A 15,254-nucleotide genomic window follows, 5' to 3' on the forward strand; every position below is an offset into this window, starting at 1 on the left:
TCAGGAACTTAATTCTGAAGATGGTCATCTTAGGGTTGCTGTGTTATCACTGGCTGAGCAGGAAAGAGACGACTTCGGAAATGGAGGTCAGTGTGAATTTGTGGCAAGTGAAGCTGCTGCTGGGACGTTTCCAGCAACTGCTGGTCTTCTGTGGTTTTATCATACTGAACCAAGCCCGGCACAAAAAAGGTGGCTTTGTGTACTTGGAACAAAGTGACCCCCCACTCGGATGGTTGATAATTTCCAGCAAATAGCTCATGAGAAATGGGAAAGGTCTTTGCAGCAGGAAACCTTTTCTGGTGCTTTGAATAACCTTTTAAACTTTATTTATGTCAAATATTAGTTTCTTAAATCTGTTCATTGGGCATGCTAAAACTGGAACAATGCAAAGTATCTTGTGGAACAGGAGGAGAGTTGACCGGCTGCAGCAAAGGCAGGCTGGCGTTGCTTTCCCTTGTTTTAACCTGCAGCAAATAGAGCCCTGCCCCTTCAAAAGCAAGAGGCAAAATGTCATCTTTTTGCTGGCACGTTGCACATAGCAGGGATGGACTCAACTTCTGTTGCTAGGGATGTCTGAAGCAACAGCAGACAGAAGAAACTGGTTGGCCAAGAGCTCCAGAAAGAGAAACGCCTCTCCATTTTGCCCATTTTTCCACAGTGCTGGGAGAACTTTGTGGGGCAAGAGCTCTACCGCTTGGTGGTGATGGATTTCATTTTCTGTCTCTTGGACACCTTCTTCGCAGAGCTGATGTGGAGGTAATTACCAGGCCAATCCCTTTCCCAAATGCCAAAACTTACTCTGGCAAAGCTCTGCTTTGCAGTTCGGACTGACTGGGGTGGAATCTAGACACATATAAAAATGCTTTTAAAAAAAGCGTTTTGAAAAATATATTGAATTTGCCATAAGCTCACCAGCACCATCTAGTGTCACATTTGTATAATGCACTTATAACATTGTATCTGCAGCTGTATAGCTGTGTCCTGGGTTGAATCCAGTAAAGTCATGGCATAAATAGAACTACTTCAATGGGCACAATGGAACATCTCCTTCCCCTACACCCCACAGAATCTGCTCCAGAGGGTTGGGGAATCCTCAGAGCAGATGTGAGCAGTAGTTGTCCCCCTTGTGCAATGACTTCATGGGATACAACCCAATCTCTCTCTCTCTCTCTCTCTCTCTCTCTCTCTGACTACTACTCAGGGTTATTTTGGAGAAGAAGCTACAGAGTAAGCGGAGGCCTGAGTTTGACATTGCTCGAAATGTTCTGGAGCTCATTTATGGACAAACCTTGACCTGGTGAGAGATTCCCATTTCCATTTTTTTGCTGGGTCACGCCTTTCCCCTTCCCATATTCATATTAAAGTCTTATGTTCTGTTCACCCTGCAGATAAGAGCACCAAACTGTTTTTGAAGAAGGCAGAGGATCTTTAGATCGCATACATTTTATTTAAAACATCTACACCCTGTCTCATGTGAGCTGCTCAGGGTGGCTTTTAGTGCAATGACATATGTTAACAGAGGAAGCTGCCTTGTACTGAATTAGGCCACTGGACCACCTACTTGATATCGTCTACACTGACTGGCAGGGGCTCCCTAAGGTTTTCACAGCCTTACCTGAAAAAGGCTAGGACTTATGCATGCAAAGCATCTTGTTCTACCTTCGAGCTGCAGGTTCTGCAAATAGCAATCCTATTAAAACAAATATCAAGACCAGCAGTAAATTAAACAATCCTAATTAACCACTTTGAAGCAGGAAAGCTTTAAATTTCCTTTAAATCTCCGCTGCCACAGCCTTTCAGGTACTGCTGCACATCTGCACCTTGTTGTTGGTTGTTTATTTGCAGTATTTTTACCCTATTTTATATCATTCAAACTTTTAAAATAGGATCGCCACACCACAAAAACATGCAACGGGCTGGAGCCTCTAGGTCAAGCACAGCTCCTTATCATGGACCCCTTGTAGCCCATCCATCTCCACCTTCAATCTTTCTCTGCATTCATTTCTTTCAGACTCTGCTAAAGAATTCCACCTCCTTTAAAAGCCAGAAACTAGACTGAATAATGTAAAATACTTCACAGGATTCTGGTTGCATAATTTGAGATTCTGGTGCAAAAATGTGCAGGGGTTTTGGAAAAAATACAAAGACTTACTGGAAAGCAAAACTCCGAGGTGGATTTCACCAATAGAGGCCAAGGCTCGGAAAAAACCCAATATGGAGGCATACTGGCCGAAATATTGGGAAATAATAGAAAACATTGGAGGTAATTGGAGGTTGCAGAGCTTTGAAAAATTAAAGGATAAGGTGCAAAATTGGTTACACTATGCCCAAATTAATGAGGTCTTTAAGCTAGACAAAAAAACAGGATTCCAGGTGGAAAAATCGAAACTTGAGACAGAGTTGTTAGAACCTAAGACCAAGTTATTATCGAGAATGTATAACTTGCTGCTTAAATGGAACACTCAGGATGAGACAGTTAAATCAGCGATGATAAAATGGGCTCAGGACATTGGTTATAATATCATGTCTGAAGACTGGGAGAGGTTATGGACCACCGGTATGAAGTTTACTGCATGTAATGCTCTGAAAGAAAATATTATGAAAATGGTATACAGGTGGTACATGACCCCGGTCAAGCTGGCTAAGATATACCATTTGTCCGATAATAAATGCTGGAAATGTAAGGAAGCTGAGGGGACATTCTTTCACCTTTGGTGGACTTGTCCAAGATTGAAGGCCTTCTGGGAAATGATTTATAACGAGTTAAAAAAGGTGTTCAAGTACACCTTCCCCAAGAAACCGGAGGCCTTCCTTCTGGGCATTGTCGGCCAGAAGGTGTTAAAAAAGGATAGAACCTTTTTTATGTATGCTACAACAGCAGCAAGAATCCTTATCGCTAAGCATTGGAAGACCCAAGATTTGCCCACACTGGAGGACTGGCAGACGCAATTGATGAACTACATGGAACTAGCCGAGATGACTGCAAGGATCCGAGACTCGGGAGAAGAGGCAATGGAGGAGGACTGGAAAAAATTTAAAGACTATTTGCAAAAGTATTATAAGTTATATGAATTTTAAGATGCCGTATGACTTGGAATGTTAGCCCCAGCAACGAAAATTTAATTATTTATGAAATTGGATAACATTTATGAAAGAATCAAAGTTTAAATGGGTAAAAATGACAACATGTTATATTTTTAGAGTAAATGGAAAATAAGAGATTTAAACTTAAACTGCAATTGAAAATACAAAGAAACATACGAAATAAGGGTATAATTTGCTGATAACTTTATTGTCAAGAATGCACTATGTGGGAGATGTGGGGAAGTCCAATGGAAATTTGAAACAAGTTGTTGAAATGGTTGAGATTTTTTGTGTTTTTTTTTTCTCTTTCTTTCTATTCTTTATGTTACTTCTCTCTTCTGTTCTTTCTGTAATTTGGAAAAAATGCAATAAAAATCATTATAAAAAAAACAAAACCAAAAATGTGCAGGGGTTTACAAGCTCAGCGTAAGTAAACTACTGATCTCTCCTTTTTGTCCCCCCGCCCAGGCTGGGAGTCTTCTTTGCCCCACTCCTCCCTGTTGTCCAAATCTTCAAGTTGCTGCTCCTGTTCTATATTAAGAAGGTAATTTATCTGCCCATCTCCAACGGGCACTAATGCACTTTCCACTGCACTGAGGCGACATGCATTAGCAGAGGGTTGGCTTATGGGAGTTTTGTGGACAGAGAAATTGAGGTGGAGACAAGCTAGCAAATCACACTGAGTGGACTTGCCTCCCAGACTGCCTTCGCTCTGTCCCAAAGACAATTAAAGGAAATGGAAACCTGACAGAGGTCCTTGACCAGCAGGAAGTAACCTAGATTGTACTTTTATCAGTCATGAGAAGCTGAGAGTCAAATGCATGTGTATATAAGTGTATTATATTATAATCCTCCCCCCCCCCATTTTTAAATAAAAAACAGCCTTGGGAGGTGCAATTCTGAGCAGAAAAGCAGTGGGAGAAAAGGGGTGCTTATTGCTTTTCCCACTGGCCATTTCCCCACTGGGTTGCTTTTCTTTCTGCAAGATTCTAGACTCACGTTGCCCTTTAAAGTGCTTGCTGTGGTCAGTCTTCTTCAGTATACAGTATACAGTGGTACCACGGGCTACAGACGCTTCAGGTTACAGACTCCGCTAACCCAGAAATAGTACCTCAGGTTAAGAACTTTGCTTCAGGATGAGAACAGAAATTGCGCAGCAGCGGCGCAGCAGCAGCGGGAGGCCCCATTAGCTAAAGTGGTGCTTCAGGTTAAGAACAGTTTCAGAATAAGAACAGACCTCCAGAACGGATTACGTTCTTAACCCGAGGTACCACTGTATGGCTGAGTCCCACTCAGAAGTTGCTGTTGTTAGGAGAGTGAATAAGCTAGTTTAAACTGTGTATTTTTTCCACCCTGCTAGACCAGCTTGATGAGAAATTGCCAGTCTCCCAGTAAACCCTGGCGTGCATCTCACATGAGCACCATTTTCATCACCTTGCTGTGCTTCCCTTCTTTCCTGGGTGCCTCCATATTCCTCTCCTACACCATCTGGGCGTGAGTAGATTTTCTGTTCAGTTGTAACTGACTGCAGTTACATTCCGGGTGTTAGAGGAATGCTATGACTGCTGGATCTTTTGCTATTCTTCTGTTAATTCCAGTTCTCTCACCCATGATATCTGATATCAAAACATCCTGCCCGTTTGGGCTTTCCATTCTACTGCAAAGCTTGTCCCCATGCCCACCTGAAAGGCACCTTGTTACTAGTCTGCATTGCTCCCTCACTCATCTTCCACCTAGCGCTACTGCAGCCACACTAGCCTACCATCAAGGCATTAAAGTCTGAACGACTTCTCTGATGCTGGTGAGCATGCTGTCCTGGTGGCCTCTGATGTGCTGCTTTTTTTAAACATACAATTTATTGCTGTTCCTTTGAAGAATGTGTCAGAAGTCTTGCATTTGCCATCCTGCTCACAGGACATACTATAAACCACTCTTTCCATATGGGGTTTGGGGTCAAACATAATTAAGGATTTTTGCTTTCATTCTGGCAGACATGCGCACCTGTTTTGATACTGCTAAATAAGTTATGGTATGGTACATAATAGATAACATATTAAAAACTTGTCTTTGTGCAAATTGGCATATAAGAGAAATGCAGGCAGCTCCCCATTTATGTGGGGGTTACGTTCTGAGGCGCTGCACGCTTAAGTGAAATCGTGAATATTGGGAGCACTATTGAAAAGTCTGCAAAGACCCTCCAAACCTCCACGCTCAAACTCTCCATAGGCCGCAGAGGTCATTTCAAGTGTTTCTGGGATCGCAATTGCCAAGGCTCGTGCTAGATTCTGTTCTTGCGCCATGTTTGCTGTTTTTGCCCCTTTTCGGGCCACTTCTGGGTTTGCTGTAATGCGTGCATGTGCGGTGGTGGGTGCCTTGAATGTGCATAAATGGGGAGTTGCTTGTAGTTGAAAAGGGGCCTCTAGCTACTGCAGGCAGCTGAATATTCAGACATTTACACAATCAGTTATTAGTTAAACCCATGTGGGGCCTGCAGTAAAAGGTTGCAGAGTAGAGTACTCCTGTTCAGTCAGCCATGGTCTTCTGCATGATATTCCGTTCCATTCCATTCCCCTCCCACCCATTTTTCAATTGTTTTCTTTAACTCAGTCAGTCAGTCAGCATTCCATGGCTGCTGAGCACACTCGGTTCTTATCCGGCTATCTTTTGTTTTGGGTTCTGTCTAAAGGTTGTTTCGTTTTTGCATTTCTGCAAACCTTTAGGTTTTTTCGAGCCTGCTGGTATCTCCCTCTTGTGGTGTCATTTTGGCCAAATAATCAGTGACACTCACCCTTGAACTTACATTTTTATGCTACAAATGGCTTTGTAAATTATTGAAAAATGCTGTATAAATGTTGTAAAAACAAAATGATTAGGTGTGTAGCTTTAGTATGCCAAGTAGAGCAACAGTCTTTTGAATAGCTCTTTGATACTGAGCTGTTCTTTGTCCATCCAGAGTGAAACCATCTAAGATATGTGGACCCTTCCGAGACCACGAGACCATCTATGAGTCTGGGAAGACCTGGGTTCTGAAGCTGGAGAAATCCAACCCAAACCTCACCTGGTTTACCTGGATCCACCAGCACCTGATCCAAAATAGCTTCTTCCTGTTTTTGATTGCTGGAATTTTGCTGTAAGTTGGAAAGACTCCGTTATTTATCTAAGCTTAGAAAGCCATAGATGGTTTCTCCCTTCCCAACCCAAAAAAATCAAAGTGGTTTGGTGAATACCATACAGGGTTTACCGGGAATGGCATATACCTCAACCTGTGATATAATTGGAAGGAAGGCTGATTGTGTGCCCTGTTCTCAGCATAGTTCAGCTTCAGTAGCATCAGCTGTTCTCTTCTGTAAAGGGTTGATGGCTTCCACTGTGGGACACCTCCCCTTATCAAGCTGGGGTACCTCTTAAGCTAGCACTAATGCAACTTACTAAACCTGTTAATATAACCTGCACATTTCAAGTTTTTCTTTACCACTGTTGATGCCATATGCTGTTCCAACACCACCACAATTTCCTATTTGGTGGCCTTCGCATTTGTTGCTGGATTCCCATTTCCAACGTCTGTGGCAACTGGCCACCTGGCTGGGGCAGATGGAAGTTGCACAACATTTGGAGGGGCACCACATTAGTTACCCCTGTGTTACGTAATCCAATTACGATGCAATCCAGAGAAGGAAATTTTGGGGTGTTTCTGTGTCCAGCTATCCATACCTAATGGAATGTGCATCTCAAAGCTGTCAGAGGCTGAGGCACCAACATACTCGTGGGAAGGCGTGTCTTAGATGCGGCAACACCCAGGATTTCTGACTGCCCAATGGATCCCGAGTGTTTAGTGCCCTCCCTCTTCTCTGTCTGAGGGCAGACCATGTTGCATCAGTTCTGTCACCAGTCTGTTCCACATCCCTGGTGTGCATATTACTCTTCTGCGTATTTCTCGCTTAACATCACTGTGTGCTCATTCTGTCCCGCACCTTTGTGATTTTGCAGAGCTGTGATCTACCTCAACTTCCAAGTGGTGAAAGGTCAGCGGAAAATCATTACCCTGCTGAAGGAGCAGATTGCAAATGTGAGTGGAGTCTGCTTTCTCCTGCGTAGTTCCGAGACCTGAAAGTGCTGCTAATTCCTGCTTTGTCAGAGAATACCAGAGAGTACCATGCTGAGTGGGGCCTTAAGAACTGGGCCCTTAGTTCTTGGAATTTATTGGAACCAAAGCAAATGGGCTGCAGTCTGTTTCTTTCCCTGAATGAATGAATGAATGAATGAATGAATGATTATTTCCCCTGTGGTGAAAAGCAGTGCAATAGAAGCATACTTGGTTTCTTAGCTTCCATTGAAAGATATTTCTTAAGACGGCTGTGTATATGTATGTGCTCACGCAAAGTGCTTGTATACAAAATTCTACAGATGCATCTTCCACATTAGGTTCCTGCTGTGAACAGTCCCTTTGTCTGCATGAATCGTGCTAGTCATAATGGCAGGACACTTCACTAATAATAAATATATTAAACTTGCAGTAGACCCCTACAGCAGTTAGGAAAAAGCAATGGGCATTACAAACTTTTATTATCTGCCTGAAATGCTTCTTGGAAGATGGCAAAATAGATTTTAAGCCCTCCAAGAATGGCAAACAGGCCCATGCTGCTGAAAATGTCAGTCTCCTGTTGCCTCCCTTCAAGCTTCTTCCTGTTCAGGAAATTCCACAGTAATCTCATCCACCTTCAGTCCCAGAACGTCCATTCTTACCAATTGCAAGCAATCCCAGCTGCCATGGAAAGGCAAATGGAAACGTTTCTTTAGCTGGATGAAATGAGCACAGATCGCATTTGTTTCAACCTTTTATATAGAGTCCTAACATCACTAGCATTTGTTCAAGAAAGCCACTTTCCCGCAACTCACCTTAATGTCTCTAACGTTCCAGGAAGGGGAAGACAAGATGTTTCTCATTCAGAAGCTTCATACTATATATGGGAAATGAGAATGCAGCAACTGAAGATGAGGTAAGGCTTTGGGGCAGTTGAAGGTGAGGTAAGACTATTGAGGAGCTCCATGGAACTGACAAGATGCTGCTGCCAAGCTGCTTGGCTGGGTAGCACATACATAATGGACTAGTGCCTTAGCCAAAGCTAGTGTACACCTTACACTGAGCCCATGCAGGTGCAGCAGAGGCTGATGGGGCAGGGCAGAGGAACCAAAAAGGTACAGTAAAAGGAACATGGAGACAGTATAACAGAAGTTTGTAACTTCCTGATGAAGGACCCGAGAGGTCCAAAACATGCTGGATATTAGGAAACCTTTTCTCCTCTCCCTCTGCTTCCTGCTTACCCAATGACCCCTAAGCCCACATAGCCTGTGGCTTCTTGCCTGTGCAGTTTGTGTCTGGCAGGCAGGGTGCTTTTGAATGATGCATCAAAGCACCTTGAATCTTCCCTTGTCCTGAATTGTGCAGGGAGCCTCCATGAATACAGGAGACTGGCCCTGCAGTTTCTGGGAGGTGATGAGGATGGCAAGAGCTTTGCATACCCCCCCCACTCACTCTGCTTATGTGTGGATTTTATATAAGCAAAAAATCTGCAGAGACTGGTAATGAGACAAGCTTGGCTGTGTTGCAGCGCTCTCTCCTGTTACTGCTTAATATATGCATATGTACACACAGAGAGAAAGGAAATGCAGTCCATTTTTGAAAATGTATTTCACTAGGAAATCAAAATGATGAAAGTAAATTGCAGGACCTTGGGGGCAAGCAAGATATGATGGTAGCAGATTGGAGAGAATTAGATTGCTACCAATTTCCTATGAAACAGGGCAGGGGAGCAATTTAAAGTGCAGCACAGGAAAGTGGGAGGGTGCTGAACTCTTGCTCTGCCTGTACTTTTCTCCAAGTTGTTTTTCTCTTCCATCAGAAACAGTTCCTGCCAAAAATAAATTGGGGGGAGAGCAGGTGGGAGAAGGGCTTGGCACTGCTGTCTCGTCTAGGTTTCATTTTAAATTACCACCACTCTGCTTAATAGGAATTTGGCATGATCCGCTAACACAGGATTGTGCCACTGTTGCATCTTGTTTGTCCTTGGATGCTGGCAATCTCTTAGCTCTTCTGTTCACTTCCCAGCACACTCCCAAGGCAATAATTTACAAGCAAGATTAGAGGTGGAGGGTGTGTTACTAACAGCCATTCTGGTAAGTGAGGAACGTAAAAGAGCACTAAAAGGAAGGACTGAAAAATATAGGTGTTGTTGCTGAGTGGTGCATATTTGGGACCATTATTCTGATTGTAAAAATAAAACCAGTTCTCTAATAACAATGGCAGCTGAAATTTCCCTTTCAATCCAGCAGTATATCAGTGGATGGGCAAGATGAACTTGTGAGACGGAGGATTGATGTCGGCTGCTCTAGGAATGCTCTGAGGAATAGCCCGTGCTGCTGGAAATGTCGGACTCCTCTTGTCTGCCTTCAAGCTTCTCTGTGTTCAGAAGATCATGAGAATTTCATCCATCTTCAGCCCAATAACATCAATTCTTAATATTTGCTGGCAGTTCCAGCTTCCATGAACAGGCAAATTGAAATGTTCCTTGAGCTGGACCCAAGTACTTGAATCATACAGAAACTAATGATATTTAAAAGAGAAGAACCAAACACTGAATTTTTAAGAATTGTAATGGCCCTTCCTTTTGGGCTTTGCACAGTGGATTTATAGGGCCATAGAAGCACAATAAGAAGATTGTAAGACATTTGTTGGCAGGATGCCATTTTTACCAGGACATCTTGATTTGATGTTATTAAAAACATTCTCTTTTGGAAAACTACCCAATTACAGCTGTTCATGAAGCCTGGATAGCTCAGTTGGTTATAGTTTGGTGCTGATAATGCCAAGGTGGCAGGTTCGATCCCTGTATGAGACAGCAGCATATTCCTGCATTGCAGGGGTTGGACTAAATGAACCTCAGGGTCCCTCCCAACACTACAATTCTGTGATTCTACTTGTGTAGATTTGGTTTCCCTCCTTCACCTTCTCCCCTGCCCCATCCTTTCCTCTTTTGCTATTCCCCTGGTTTGTGAGCCTGCTGGCAGTACATCTTTTTATTATTATTGATCTGAGTAGCTTTGAGGGACAATAATTGTCGGAAAAACAGCATAGATTATGGCTGATGATAATATAACAGATCACCATCATCTTTTTCAAAATTCCTTAGTTTAAATGTACTTTTATGCTTAAATGTATCTTAGTTTGATCCCCCCCCCCCAATTGCTTCTGGACCATTTCCTGGACATTTAAAGTTCTTTTCTCGGCAGTGTTACACTGCTTAGCTCAAAATACCTTCCCAAGGAAACTCCCCAGATTGGTTCTGTCCTAACGATCTAAAAATTAGTCACCCCGTTTTTATTCCATCAGGTATTTAAAGGATGAGAGGGGTGGCTATTTTTAAACTTTCAAAGTGTCACCTCCTTCACATGGCCCAAAGTCTGTGATTGATTCTGGGCAAAAGGAGGCAGGGCTCGACACAGAAAATTAGTCCAAGCAAGTCGCTTCTTCACTGATGTACAGGATGGATGGACAAATGGATCCTTTGCCTTTTCACCATTCTGTTAATCAAAGATCTTGCCATTGTAGCAGATGAAGCAAGGGACATGGGGTTTGGTGTAAACGACAATGGTTAGTGAGAATGATATGCAGCTAATAATGTCACAAAAGGATATGGCAGAAGGTAAGTTTCATGCCACATATAATCAAATAGGTGCCTTTGACACACAACCACATTCCACAGGCCAGTTGCAACTGCTGTTGTGTGAATACCTGAAGGGAGAAATTTATTCTATATTATATTGGGTAAAAGTTACATTACCCCTGAACCCAAGAGGTACCTTTAGGATCCTTTGTTAACAACTCTGCATTCACTGCATGAACAAAGAATCCTGCAAAGAGGCTCTAAGCCACAGAAGGAATTTGAGAACTGGCACAGACGCCATGGGAACTTGGACTGTGAGAAATTAAGACCTTAATTAAAATAAATGGATGAGACAGACATGTAGTTTGTCCTCCCTTCCATAGAAGCATTCTCTTCCAGCAGCCTAGTAGCATATGCAAAACAGAAGAGGCAATATACTGAATGATTTAAATAGGAAAATATTTACTTTTGCGTTCAAACTACATCCAAAGTCCATAGCAGCAATGTTGTTTCCACTGCCTGCAGGGAACTATTAAGTTTTGCTGGCTATAAATTTTGCTAGCTGCCGCTTCCTAAGTGATAAGACTAGGACTGTTGCCTAGCTGTCTTTCTGTTGTTCCATGTCCAACCAAGGTACCTGAGGTGAGAGCAATCTCCAGCTTCAATCACATTGGGTTGTAGAATGAAACCACTGCATCACATTGGATAAGCCATTGCCATCACGCGCACTGGTCTCTACAACAGTGATGGGCTGCTTGGCACAGGCAATGATATCCTGGATTCGGAACAATGACTTCATCTCCACAAGGGACATATAGCAGGGTAGGTCACTAAAGTCCAAGTAGAGAGAAAAAACAGTAGTAACACTCTTTTTACTGCCTGCTGAACTTTCCAATAAAAAGCCCTGCAGTGGAACATTGTGAGCAGGTTGCAAATCAACTGAAAATTCAAATATCCCCATTCTGATAACTGTCATCATCCCACTGCCATGTCATTGGGATGGCAATTTGAAGCCCATCAAATTCTGCTCCCCCTCTTCCAGAGTACCCTGCACAGAGATTAAAGTTAAATATTGCTTACATCTTGTTGAAAATGATGAGTACAGGAACCGATGCTAGCTGCTCAGCAGAAAGAAGTGACAGAAGCTGAATGCAGGAGGAGGAGATTTGCGTAGGCTTAGCAGCATCAATCATGTACTGCAGAAGAGACAGAAAGAAAAAGAGAATGATTCAAAGGGAGCTCCAAAGTGAAAAACTAAAGTTCCAGAGTTTTCCAATACAGCATAGCCAGAAGAATTTGGAAATATGCATGAACTACTGAGGTGCTGCAGCATACAAACTGCCTAGTTATTCTCTGGTCAGAGCAAGATTTTCTAGAAATTTGAGTTATTTTTTCTAAGTGGAATAGGGCTGCCAAGGAGCAGGTGTAGGACGTGCTGATGTTCCAGGCCCTTCAGACCCTATGCTTTCATTTTTAATGAAAGTAAGTAATTAAGAGCAGCAAACAGCCACAGGAGTGGACAGATTCCCCTTACCAGGACGCAGCAACAGTCACTGTAATAACTGGACCAGATGGGGCCCATGCATCCTCCCAGTTCACGAATTGTGATTTTCTTTCGGATTTGAAGGTCAGTAAGGTTTGTGCCAACCTGCAAAGGGACAACCACCAATTAGACTTGTACGCTGGTGGGTAACTGAGCTGTTATTCACAACACAGGCAAAGGGATTGGTCCAGGTACTTCTGTCAAGTATGACTCAACTCTTGGCACTGGAAGAATCTGATTGGAGCTCTTCCATGCACTCAAAAAGCCCGATAAGCTGGAGATACAGTTACAATTCTCAAAACAAACTACTGCTGCCTTATAATGACAGTGCAATCCTGTGCATACTTAGCTGGAAGTTAAAGAACTCAATGTGTCTTACTCCCAAATACGTGCATAGGTTTGAAGTCTTCTACTGGCAGCCAAGTCCCACTGAATTCAATGGGATTTGCTTCTCAGTAGACATTTATGGGATCACACTGTACATATCTAATGGATCAAGCAGCCTGTTGTGGACTAATGCAGACTGTAAAAGTGTCATTTTGTGTAGGTAACCTAAGAGCTGTGTGGTGTGAAATAACAGTGTTCCCAGGGAGTACTGGTATAGAGAATGGTGAAGCTACCCTTTAGCTACATCACAGAGAGTTGGTCAAAGTGTTGTTTTAAAACAAACTAATTTGGTTTGAGGTTTAGTTTACAGTGGTACCTCAGGTTAAGTACTTAATTCGTTCCGGAGGTCCGTACTTAACCTGAAACTGTTCTTAACCTGAAGACCAGTTTAGCTAATGGGGCCTCCTGCTGCCGACACGCCACCAGAGCATGATTTCTGTTCTTATGCTGAAGCAAAGTTCTTAACCTGAAGCATTATTTCTGGGTTAGCGGAGTCTGTAACCTGAAGCGTATGCAACCTGAGGTACCACTGTATTTACATGACTCCTCTGGGCAGAGGGCTCTAGGAATGTCTGTGTGATCAAAACCACTGTGCTTAATAGTTTCAATAGTTTTAACCAGTGTCTTAAGAGCACTAAAAGTTTCTTGGTTGTTTTTATTGATGGTGTGTTGCCCAGAAACCCCAAAATGCTGAATGTGGTCTTGCCTTATACATACCACTGAACTATGTCCTCTCCTTGTGTACAATTGTATCTTTTCCCAAAGTTGCTGAGCTTCTCCACGCTTATTTTGAAAATATTTGGAGCAATATTAATACTTGCAGGAGGCTGGGGACAGGGTAACGTGATAATAGTTATGTAGTGTGCAACGAACTGTAAGCAGACTACAACACACAGCCATGTGTAAGCTATACAAGCTATATAAGAAGTGTATCCTTTGTACCAAGAAGAGTGACAAAATGCAACAAAGGTAATCACAGCAGAAACTATAGGAAGAGGTTGGGGCCTGCCTTAGAACAACCACTCCCTGAGAGCCACCTACCAGCCATTATCACACAAGCAAAAACCACTCTGAAATAAACCAATCTGTATATACAGTGTTCAATTTCACTGATGACATTTGCTCAATGAAGTTTGATTTCATTGACGACAGAAGTGTAAAACATTAGATAGTGTGACCACAGCAATGCCCTTATCTTTACCACAATTTGCTTCTGTCAAAGATTTTGCCATGTCTTCCTGTCAGGAGCAGTAAATCATCTCTAATCTGGGTACCACAACATCCTGTACCAATTGGAACACAAGAAGCTGCGTTATGCCGAGTCATACTCTTGGTGGGCTAGCTGGGCAATATTTACTCGGGCTGACAGTGGTTCTTTCCTACTGATGCTACTCAAGATCCTGTGAACAAGATGTTCAGGAGCAAACCTGCTGGCACCTTCTGCTTGCAGAGCACATGCTCTACAGCTGAGCCCAATCTGCTGAGCCCCAAGAACCAAACCAAAGACAAGAAAGGCCATACCGTAGGCAGAGTAGCTGGCGGCTCCCCAAGGTCTTTGGCGCCATCTTTGGAGCTCAGCTGTGCAGAGACTGTTAAGGAAAGTGGTGGGATTGGAATGGAAAAAGGTTCGGTACAACACAGCACAGAGCCCAAACAGGTGCAAGGGTTTCCCTCAACCCCCAGGAGAGAGGATTGGAGTGGGGTTGCCATATGTCCTCTTTTCCCAGGGCACGGCCTCCTTTTTTCATTGGTAGAGTTGTAGTGATCCATAGTTAAAAGTGGAAGTCACAAAAGTTTTGCTTTTCAAAATATAGCAGCCCTCACGGGAAGGGTCTGTTGTCATGAAGCCATCCTCCCATCACACTTAACTTTGTGTCATCAGGAACTATCTCCTCCCCCTCTCCCTCCCTCCACGGCTTTTGCCCAAACTCATGCCTACTCGCACTGCCAGGCAGGCATGGATGACCAGCAAGAGGGACACAAGAAGACGAGGAGGAGTTTGGATTTGATATTCCGCTTTATCACTACCCGAAGGAGTCTCAAAGCGGCTAACATTCTCCTTTCCCTTCCTCCCCCACAACAAACACTCTGTGAGGTGAGTGGGGCTGAGAGGCTTCAGAGAAGCGTGTCTAGCCCAAGGTCACCCAGCAGCTGCAGCTGCAGCTGCATGTGGAGGAGTGGGGAAGTGAACCTGGTTCACCAGATTACAAGTCCACTGCTCTTAACCACTACACCACACAGGCCAAAGAGATGCAGCTCACCCACCACCCCTTTCCACCCTAGGCAGCCTCCCCGCTTCCTCCTCTGCCTTCTCTGCCCGGCCCCCGCAGCCCCAGCCCTGGCCCTCCTCCCAGCCACGAGGGGATATTCTGCAGCCGCTTCACCAGCAGGGTCTTGCCCGCGCCCGAACCCCCCAGAAGCAAGTAAGTGGAGCCGCCGCCGCCGCCGCCGCCGCCGCCGCCGGCCATCACCATAGCAACCAGAGGCGGCCGCTTCCTCCCCGCCACGAACCCATCCGCTCCTGGACCGACAAGCCGCTCCGGTCGCCACGTCCGCCAATCGCCAAATGGCTGCCGCCG

General features: G+C 44.0%; 2 protein-coding genes across 7 annotated transcripts in view; one reads left to right on the top strand and one right to left on the bottom strand.

Annotated features, from left to right (window-relative positions):
• The window catches only part of TMC6 (transmembrane channel like 6), a 29,204-nt gene extending 19,320 nt beyond the window's left edge, over positions 1 to 9,884 (top strand). For 4 of the 5 annotated variants that reach the window (XM_082213330.1, XM_082213331.1, XM_082213332.1 and 1 more), the window contains exons 13-21: positions 5 to 86; positions 659 to 756; positions 1,202 to 1,297; positions 3,553 to 3,628; positions 4,445 to 4,578; positions 6,038 to 6,214; positions 7,072 to 7,150; positions 8,003 to 8,081; positions 9,412 to 9,884. In XM_082213330.1, the coding sequence (XP_082069456.1) occupies positions 5 to 86; positions 659 to 756; positions 1,202 to 1,297; positions 3,553 to 3,628; positions 4,445 to 4,578; positions 6,038 to 6,214; positions 7,072 to 7,150; positions 8,003 to 8,059 (799 nt within the window). In that variant the 3' untranslated portion in view covers positions 8,060 to 8,081; positions 9,412 to 9,884. The remainder of the gene's footprint in view (positions 1 to 4; positions 87 to 658; positions 757 to 1,201; positions 1,298 to 3,552; positions 3,629 to 4,444; positions 4,579 to 6,037; positions 6,215 to 7,071; positions 7,151 to 8,002; positions 8,082 to 9,411) is intronic. The other variant, XM_082213334.1, reaches the window with a different exon arrangement.
• A 1,306-nt stretch (positions 9,885 to 11,190) lies between these two features.
• On the bottom strand, positions 11,191 to 15,250 carry ARL16 (ARF like GTPase 16). Of its 2 annotated transcripts, none has more exons than XM_082213362.1 (5): positions 15,043 to 15,250; positions 14,197 to 14,254; positions 12,280 to 12,393; positions 11,826 to 11,941; positions 11,191 to 11,575 (listed from the first exon to the last, which is right to left on the bottom strand). In XM_082213362.1, exons 1-5 carry the CDS (start codon positions 15,147 to 15,149, stop codon positions 11,407 to 11,409), a joined length of 564 nt encoding a protein of 187 aa, XP_082069488.1. In that variant the 5' UTR covers positions 15,150 to 15,250; the 3' UTR covers positions 11,191 to 11,406. The 2 variants fall into 2 exon arrangements, with proteins under 2 accessions (XP_082069488.1, XP_082069487.1); XM_082213361.1 differs by having other exon boundaries at positions 14,197 to 14,264; positions 15,187 to 15,205.
• Positions 15,251 to 15,254: the final 4 nt, after the last annotated feature.

The sequence above is a fragment of the Podarcis vaucheri genome (genome assembly GCF_965113315.1).
Source record: "Podarcis vaucheri genome assembly, chromosome: 2".
Lineage (NCBI taxonomy): Eukaryota > Metazoa > Chordata > Lepidosauria > Squamata > Lacertidae > Podarcis > Podarcis vaucheri.

Coding starts and splice junctions, on each gene's coding strand:
- ARL16 (XM_082213362.1), bottom strand. CDS start 15,149: ATGGTGATGGCCGGCGGCGGCGGCGGCGGCGGCGGCGGCGGCTCCACT. Junction 14,255..15,042: donor CTGGTGAAGCGGCTGCAGAA/TATCCCCTCGTG, acceptor AGTCTCTGCACA/GCTGAGCTCCAAAGATGGCG. Junction 11,576..11,825: donor CTCATCATTTTCAACAAGAT/GTAAGCAATATT, acceptor CTTGGACTTTAG/TGACCTACCCTGCTATATGT.